Below are 8,308 nucleotides of genomic sequence, written 5' to 3'. Positions count from 1 at the left end.
CGGCATTAGATTTGTGTCTTTTGAATGTTGTCTCGTGTATTGGATTCCTCTATTGTTCGATTAATTCTATTACATTCATGCATTGCAATTTTGAAGGAAAAGAAAAAAGAAAAAACATGAATCATACGCAACATGACAGAGTCAAGTAGTTGTTCACTCCGTGAGGTGGCGATTTCATGTAAGAGTGGACAACGAGATTTTCACATTGTCAGAAGGTTTACCGGTAGTCTGAAACATCGGCAGCAATCAACTTTAGAAGCCAACCAGATGCACTTTCTGCTTTGACATGGCAATTTTAAATAAATTTTTATTTTATAAATTTTTGCTAATTTTTTTTTTCCTTTTTCTTTATTTTTTTTCTCTTCTTCCTCCTTGGCTTCTTCTCCCTATAGTGGCCAGTGAGGCCTAGGAACCTCGGGCGAGGGCTTCACGACCCTCGCTAAGTGGCCCTTAACTTAGAAAAGTAAAGATTAACCTCTTGAACTTTGACATAATTATGCAAAGGCACTTCAACTTTGAGAAGTTACAACGTACCCTTGTTGCAATTGTTAGTCTATTTGTTCTCATGGCCATTAAGTATTGCCTAAAAACAACCACCTCTTTTTTCCTAACCAAAACAGCCGCTGCTAAATTTCCTCAATTTCGGCACCATGCATCTTCTCTATTTGTTTAATTTTATTAACCATGTAATAGCGATTATTCAAGTCAAGAAAAAGAAGCAAGACCATTTTCAGGTAACACTTATGAAAAAAAAACCACTAACCACACATTTTTTTTTAAAGCATCAAAAGATCATGGGATTAACCTATAAACATTTCACAGTTCAATTGATAACATGCAACTATGGAAAAATATGGAGTATCAAGTAAGTTCTTGAAGTTCAAGGCTATTACGCATCAATGCAAAAATTTGACAAGGGGTTTTGCCCTTATTTGGTAACCATTCTATTCCTTTTATTTTTCTGCTCTTCTATTTCCCTAAATAGAAAAAGAATAGAATATTGATTGGTAACATTAGCTACTTTTTCTATTCCTTAGAACAGATCAGTGGCTAAAGAATAAATTTAAAACCTAAACAATAAGTAGAACAAACCTACTTAGTTTCTGGAACAATTTTTAAACAAGGTCATTTTCCTTTTTATTTTCCTTTCTTTTTTCGTTTCTTCTTCTTCCTCCTCTAGCCGATCATCACTAGCCATTGCCGAGGCCCCATGACCGGCTAGAGGAGGATGAAGAAGGGGAAAGATATAGAAAACAAAAATTCAAAAAAAGAAACAAAAATTTCAGAAAATTATCACAAAACTAAAAAAAAATAATTGAAGATCATGCCAAATACATTCCGGTTCTTTTTGCATTCCGGGAATAGAAATATGTTCTACTTAGAAACTCGTCCAGGGAAAAGAAATAAAAAAAAACCTATGTTTGAATAGAAATTATTCTTGGGAGCAAAAATGTAATCAAGCACACCCTTACATAAATCTGACCATTTGATTAAGTACATTCGTGGGCCTATTTAAGCCCAACTACGTAAATGGACCATAGAAGGAGGCCCAATGGGCTAAAACGTGAAGCCCAATTCATCTGAAGACCTTCTGGTGGAATATCATCTTTTGGAAGGACGAAATTGCAAAAACCCAATCATCCTCCGCTTGAGAGAGAGAGAGAGAGCAATCTCTCGCTTTCTCTCTCCTCAAGCTCTCTCCCACTTCAAAAGAAGCTCCAACCCCCCTGATGCATGGCTTCCTCCTCGTCTCCTCCCTGCGGCGTCGCCCTCCGCCCCTCTCTCCGGTGCCCCTCCTCCTCCGCTCCGCCGCCGCGCCTCCTCCGCCTCCGCCCCTCCCGCCTCCCCCTCGACCCCACCAAGCCCTCGCCTCCCTCCTCCTCCTCCCTCCGCTGCTCCCGCGAGGTGAATTCTCGTCTCCGCTTGCGTGCGTGTGTGCGGGCGTGTGTTTGGGTCGCTCGTTCATCGACGGCTTACGAACGGGGGGGTTCTCTTGCTGTGTCTCGCAGATCTCCTGCGGCGGCGCTACTCGGCGGCGGATGGCTTTCACCGTGAACTCCCACATGGCGACGGAGCCCAAGCCCGCTTTTTCGGAGGACCAGATGCTTGTCAGTTCGCTGCTTTCTCTGCTCTTTAGATTACGGACGAATGCTGGGTTTCGATTGTTTTTTTGGTCCGGTGCTGTTTCGGGGTGCTGAGCTGAAATGTGGCGTGAGTAGATTACTGGGTAGTATCTAGCCGGGATGAGCATCTCCATGTGTCTCTGTTTTGTTGTTTCTGTATTGATTTATTATATATTTTTTTCTCTCCCGACCAATTTGGCAATTTTCGTTCAGAACTAGGTTGTTGCTTCATGACGTCTTATCAGTTGCTTCGATTTTGTCGTTTCCATCATCCGCATGAAGTTGCAGTTTAGATGCCGTGAGTTTAAAAGTTCACATCAAGTGGCTTTACTTTTTTGTTTTTTGTGCTCTTCGCATCGCTCTTACTCTATGACATGATGGGGATATTCCTATCGTTTTATTGGTGAAATTTGTTTGCTGGGTTTCTTCAGGTGTTTGTTCCTCCACATCCCTTAATCAAGCACTGGGTTTCGGTTCTAAGGAATGAACAGACTCCCTGTCCCATTTTCAGTAAGTTTTCCGGTCATTGTTTTAGCCCCTCTGTTGTTGCTATGACTCGTGAGGCAACAGAAAACCGTGATATGGATCAAGATATCTCCTTAATCTTCCTTTCTCTGTAACTAGAAAGTACGGTTTTCTTGCTCTACTAGTCGAAATTCAAGGAGTGTACTTGCCTTTTCGCCATGTTTTTGCTTCTTGTATCTTATGATAAAGAGACAAAATCGTGAATTTTCTCCATTCTCCTATTTTCAGTCAAAGCCTGTGCATCACTGTTAAAATGCTCGACTTGCATACAGAATCAGATTGCAGCTTTCATGATCAAGGTCTTCATTGTTTCATCTAATGTAGTAGGTTTAGGATATTGCTGTTGTGATGTTTTCCTTTGTGATATTATTCACTCCCAACTTTGAAGTACATCTATCTTTTGGTATTATGGTTTGGGCAATAACTATAAATGGAACCAATAAATCTACCTATTGTTGTTCTGGCTTTTTAACAATCGTTTTCATTGAATAATCTATCTCATCGTTGACTCTTCTTTATCTGCTCATTGATCTGTTCTCTTTAGCTGATCCATGCTCGCCTGCTCTACTGTTTATTCTACTCCATTTGGCATGGATCATGCATAAAAACATAAAGGGGGAATTATGGAAGTCTATATTCGAGATATAATCTCAATGTACTAATTTTACATGTCCTTTCCAATCACTTGTAGAAAATGCAATGGCTGAGCTGGGGAGGCTACTCATGTATGAAGCTTCAAGAGATTGGTTGGTTAGTCATTCATTTGTACTTGAGTAGAAACTGTGTATATCGTTGTTTACCTTCGACTTGTGCTGTTTGTTTTGTGCTGCACAAACTTTACCTTCCTTTTAAGGTGTTCTGGTAATATGTTCATATTTTTCTTAGGGTTAATATCATATGAATCCCCAAACTAGTGGACACCGTGATAAATTTACCCAAAACTAATTTTTTGGCCACCAAAAACCCCAAACTAGTACACATCTATGACAAGTTATCCTTAAACTAATTTTTTGACTATTAAAAACCCAAACTAGTACATTTATGACAAAGTTACCTTTCATTACATTCCATTAAATCAGATTAATACCACAAAAAACAACAAAATGATAAACCTATGATAAACGGAGAGTAAAACCCAAAATTAGTACACCCGTCAACTATCATGTGTTATCCAACTCAACAATTTAACAGTAAAATTTAACTGAATTTAGCATAGGGTAAATTTGTCATAGATATACTAATTTGGGGTTTTTCGTAGTATTAACCCTTTTTCTTGTAAGACATAGCTAAAGGTGCTACTTCTTTAGAAGGACCTTTAAGCTAGAATTTCTTCTGACCAAATTTTCTTTGATGTATCCTTTGGGATGTTCACATTTGTTTTGTCTTTGTAACTGAGTGGACCAACTGTTCCGTCTTTCCAAGGACTGCTGCTTCATCATAATCGTCCTCCTTTTCATATGCATTCAGTTTATTTGATTGCAGGTATCCCAAATCCTGTCTCAAGATGAGATAGATGCTTATTAACTACATGATGCCCCTAATTCTTCAGATTACTCCTATCTTCACTTGGAATACTTTAAGAAGTTCACTGTTGTGTTGACAGAAAGATGCCCATTCAAAAGCACTCATGTTTTCCTGTCATTTCCTTGTCATTCCTAGCTAGGATTCTTTTTTTGGCTGAATCCGTCTGTTTCTTTAGATGAAGAATTGTCTTTTTATATTCTTTATGGGGGAACCCTCATTATACTCACTGCCATGTGTGGCTTTTTTTATATGGGTACCACTAGCCTACGATTTCTGGGGAGATTCAATCGCCAATGGGTGTTGCCTCTGTTGAATTCATTGATCCAAGGGAACCTGTGGTGGTAAGTTTTCATGTTAGCGACTTTCCCACAGAAAATATGACATTGACATGTTTATTTGTCTCTTGTGAAAATTAGTGCTTGTGGTTTTCTCGTAAGGGGGTAGATTTTGAGTTGGTCAGTTCAATCCATTCTTGGGTGCCTCACGTTGCCCATACATTCTTCACCCATATTTGCCCAATATTGATGAAAATACCAGAGGACAGGACCTTGTTTTCTCCATTCCATTACTATGGGCAACAGCATCTGACATTGGGGTATTTATTCTCTTTTGCAGGTTATTCCAATCTTAAGAGCTGGTCTTGCTCTTGTTGAATATGCATCATCAATCTTGCCGGCGACAAAAACATATCATCTAGGTTTTCACACATCCCTATTTGCATTCTAAGGGCATTAAGAGGAGAGGATTTAGGTGCACCAGGTGGAGAGCCTCCAATGCATTCTCAGCCCTTTTTGCTGGCCACACACAGGACCTGCATGATCTAAGGGCAAGGAATGCATTGGGCGCACTCCACCTGGTGTTTTCTTCCTTTATATAGTGATCATTTGCACCTGTTGCTTAATAATTCTCCAAACCAAGTGACAAGCCAATTCTTTTGTTATTTAATGACTCAACTGTCTTGGGAGTGTTGGTGTCCTCCTACCCGTTACTTATTTAAACTCTCAATTGTCTTTTCATTTATCTTTTCATTTTGAGTTGATCATCTGTCTGTTTCCCATGAAATGGGTTCAGTGTTGGTTTCTTACAATAAGGATCATGACTTTTATTTTCTGTATATGAAGGCATCAGCAGAGATGAGGAAACACTTCAGCCAACTGTATATTTGAACAAGTAAGAATCCACTCAATGATATTTGTACCATGTTTGATCATTTAAATTAGGAGGGAAAGGAGGGGAAAACAAGAGAAAGTCAAGGGTGTATTCGCACTATATTTGCAGTATGTTTGGATGTGTATTGCTGAAAATGATGTAGGGAAATGAGCTTAGTTAGTGGACTACAATATGCTTGTCGTATTCATGTTTGAGAATGAAGTGGAGGGCACACATGCATGAGAGGTTAAGGTCCCTTCATTTCCTTCCAACTCTATGAGGAGATGAAAAGTGGGGCCGAAGGGAAACACTTCTTCCCACTTCCATTCTTTTCAGTCTCATTTTATCTGGCCAAACAAAAGAAAAGTTTTCCTTGGGAAGCATTTCCATCTGCCACTTTCCAATTTCCTATGAACAGACAGGGTTGCAGTTCTTCTGTGTATCTCCTCTTTGTTGGTATTTGGACTTGTAATCATACCTTGTGCATTGAAAAATCTGAAATTCACAGGTTTTGGTTGACAATCTCTCTACTCTCAAATTAGAATACCATAGTGCTTATCAGTTGGTTCCGTTATCTTCAACATCTTTCTGATTCTTCCCCATTTTTTACTGTGTCCCAGGTTGCCTGATAAATTACCTGATGTTTCTCGAGTATTTGTGGTAGATCCGATGCTGGCAACAGGTATCCTATCCTATCTGTTCAAAGTGTCTTCTCTTGTTTTAGTAATGTTGGTGATCTTTAGGTCATTCGATGATGTAATTGGCATTATCAAAGGGACCAATTCACATGTATCTCTATCAAATCTGGTGTTTATGGATATTTTATTAGAGAAAAAATTGTGTTTGGTCTGATGCAACTCACCTTTCCTTTGCAGGGGGCACAATAGTGGCAGCGCTTAATCTCTTGAAGGAACGTGGGGTTAACAGCAAGCAAATCAAAGTGGTAAGTATATGTAGTCCCCGTTCTGGGGTTAGATTCTCTGAGCCTTTAGTCATATCTCAAGTTGTTCATTTATGGACTGGTCATGGAATTAGATGTATGCATTGTGATCAAAGCATATCAGATCATGCTGTTCATTTTTAGCTTTAGTTGGTGATGTATGATAAACAGATTTTTTAAGGGCTCTCTTTATAACAGGTTTTCTAATTGAAGCTTAATTTTTTCTCCATCTGACTTTTCAAATTGTAAGATCACTGATTTACTTGGATGCACCTTAGGAGTTCTTTTGTTGATTTTTTTAAGAAGAGTACAATGTGCTTGGATGTACAAGTTTCTAGGTAGTGATTGGCAAATAATTTGTTAGCCAAATGCGTGGAAAGAGCAGGCGCATTTTATGTGCTTGGACAGATGATTCTTAGCGAGAGCAGGAAAATCTGAATAAATAGTTCCCTTGTTGATTTGTGTTTTCCAAAGGTGGGTACAGAATCATTGTGGTGATTTAGCTGTTTTGTGTCATTCATTTAATAAAAGGAGGATTGGTTTATTTCTGTCTGAGCTCTTTGTTATCTTCATGGTATAAAAACAATATATTGTGACTTGGAAGTATGAAGAGCACAAAACTGCATATTTCAGTCAGGATAGTGATACATCTATGGATCTTTCAACTTTACATATTGTTAGAGATGACGTCATCGTGCTTTTAACATTGCCACTTAAAATAATTAGGAGATTATGTCCTTGCAGATATCAGCCGTTGCTGCTCCTCCAGCTCTACAAAAGCTCAGCGAAAACTTTCCTGGGTAAAGATGTCATATTTTTGGTATCCATAGTGGAAGTCTGTCTGTCTTTCCTGTCTGTCTTACAGGCTTTTGTAAAAGACAAGATTGACCAATTGTGTCTGGCTTTTACAGGCTTCATGTTTACACTGGAATCATTGATCCGAAAGTAAATGACAAGGGGTAAGAATCAGCTCTTTTTTTGACGTTTACACAATTTGGTACCATAGTCCAATACAACAATTTCTTTTCCTATTTCAGGTTCATAATTCCTGGACTTGGAGATGCAGGTGATCGCAGTTTTGGTACTTAGGTTCACTTTTATTATGGTTTAGTTGGATTTTGGGTTATTCCTTTGAAATTTTGACATGGTGTGCGATTAGATCATTCATTGAGAAATTTTGCTTGTTGGGTCAATCATTGACTTGTACAAGAGGCGCCCAAATTGTGAGGCAGATTATTGATGTGGACGACAAAACAGTTGAAATGTGTATACTATATGAATATGCATCAATTCGATATGGGAAAGATTGTCATTTTGCATTGTGAATGATCGTTTATTAATGCCAATTTACGAACACATGTTTGTGGATCAAAGCGATATTTCTTGAATGCTGAATGAAAATCTCATTTACTTGCGATTATAGGTTAGGAAAGGGTGTTCTACGCTGCCAACCATGAGATTTGGAATGTGATCTGACTGCAGCTATAGTAGCACTAATTATTACCAATCAGGTGGTTTGGTTGAATGATCCAAGATTTTCCCTAATCTGTCTTTGGTCAGCCTGCGAAGGACGGACGTGAGTTCAGATGTACTGCTGCTCAATAGGCAGTTAGTGCTTTGTCAGCGTCTTTAGATCCCCAATTCCGCCAAAACACTTTGGCAAAGCAATAAAAGTAGCACTGTGTTTTGTTCCATCATAACTCAGGACACATCTAACTCCCTCTCTGGCATCACTTGCACCAGCTTCTGCATCTGCCTATCGGGACTATTGGGTATTTGCCTCCACAGCTATAGATGATTAATGCGGTGTTTCTTTTCTCTGTGATGCCTTTGCTACATGCCTAAATGCCTGTTGAGGCATTTGTTTGTGTCTGTGCCGCATAATTAGGATCAGCTAGCGTTGGCACGACCACTGCGCCTTGATAGAAATAATGCAGACGGTGATTGCCTGCCACTTGCCCTGTGATATACTTGCGACCCACCTCGCCTGAGTGAGGACAACTATGTTGAATTTTCGGAACAGCCTGTGCCATGCTGGGACTGGAAC

At 39.3% G+C, this 8,308-nt stretch overlaps 1 protein-coding gene across 1 annotated transcript; it reads left to right on the top strand.

Moving 5' to 3' along the window:
- The first annotated feature begins 1,645 nt into the window (after positions 1 to 1,645).
- On the top strand, positions 1,646 to 7,587 carry LOC104435449 (uracil phosphoribosyltransferase). The gene is made up of 12 exons (XM_010048201.3): positions 1,646 to 1,905; positions 2,010 to 2,108; positions 2,555 to 2,633; positions 3,340 to 3,398; positions 4,436 to 4,513; positions 4,788 to 4,869; positions 5,294 to 5,342; positions 5,942 to 6,003; positions 6,197 to 6,264; positions 7,006 to 7,061; positions 7,173 to 7,220; positions 7,299 to 7,587. The coding sequence occupies exons 1-12, from the start codon at positions 1,735 to 1,737 to the stop codon at positions 7,348 to 7,350; spliced, it is 903 nt and encodes a 300-aa protein (XP_010046503.2). The 5' UTR covers positions 1,646 to 1,734; the 3' UTR covers positions 7,351 to 7,587.
- Positions 7,588 to 8,308: the final 721 nt, after the last annotated feature.

This window comes from Eucalyptus grandis, chromosome 1 (genome assembly GCF_016545825.1).
Source record: "Eucalyptus grandis isolate ANBG69807.140 chromosome 1, ASM1654582v1, whole genome shotgun sequence".
In the NCBI taxonomy this organism is placed as follows: Eukaryota; Viridiplantae; Streptophyta; class Magnoliopsida; order Myrtales; family Myrtaceae; genus Eucalyptus; species Eucalyptus grandis.
Note: the sequence above shows the minus strand (reverse complement) of the source record. Positions and strands in the feature narration are given on the sequence as shown.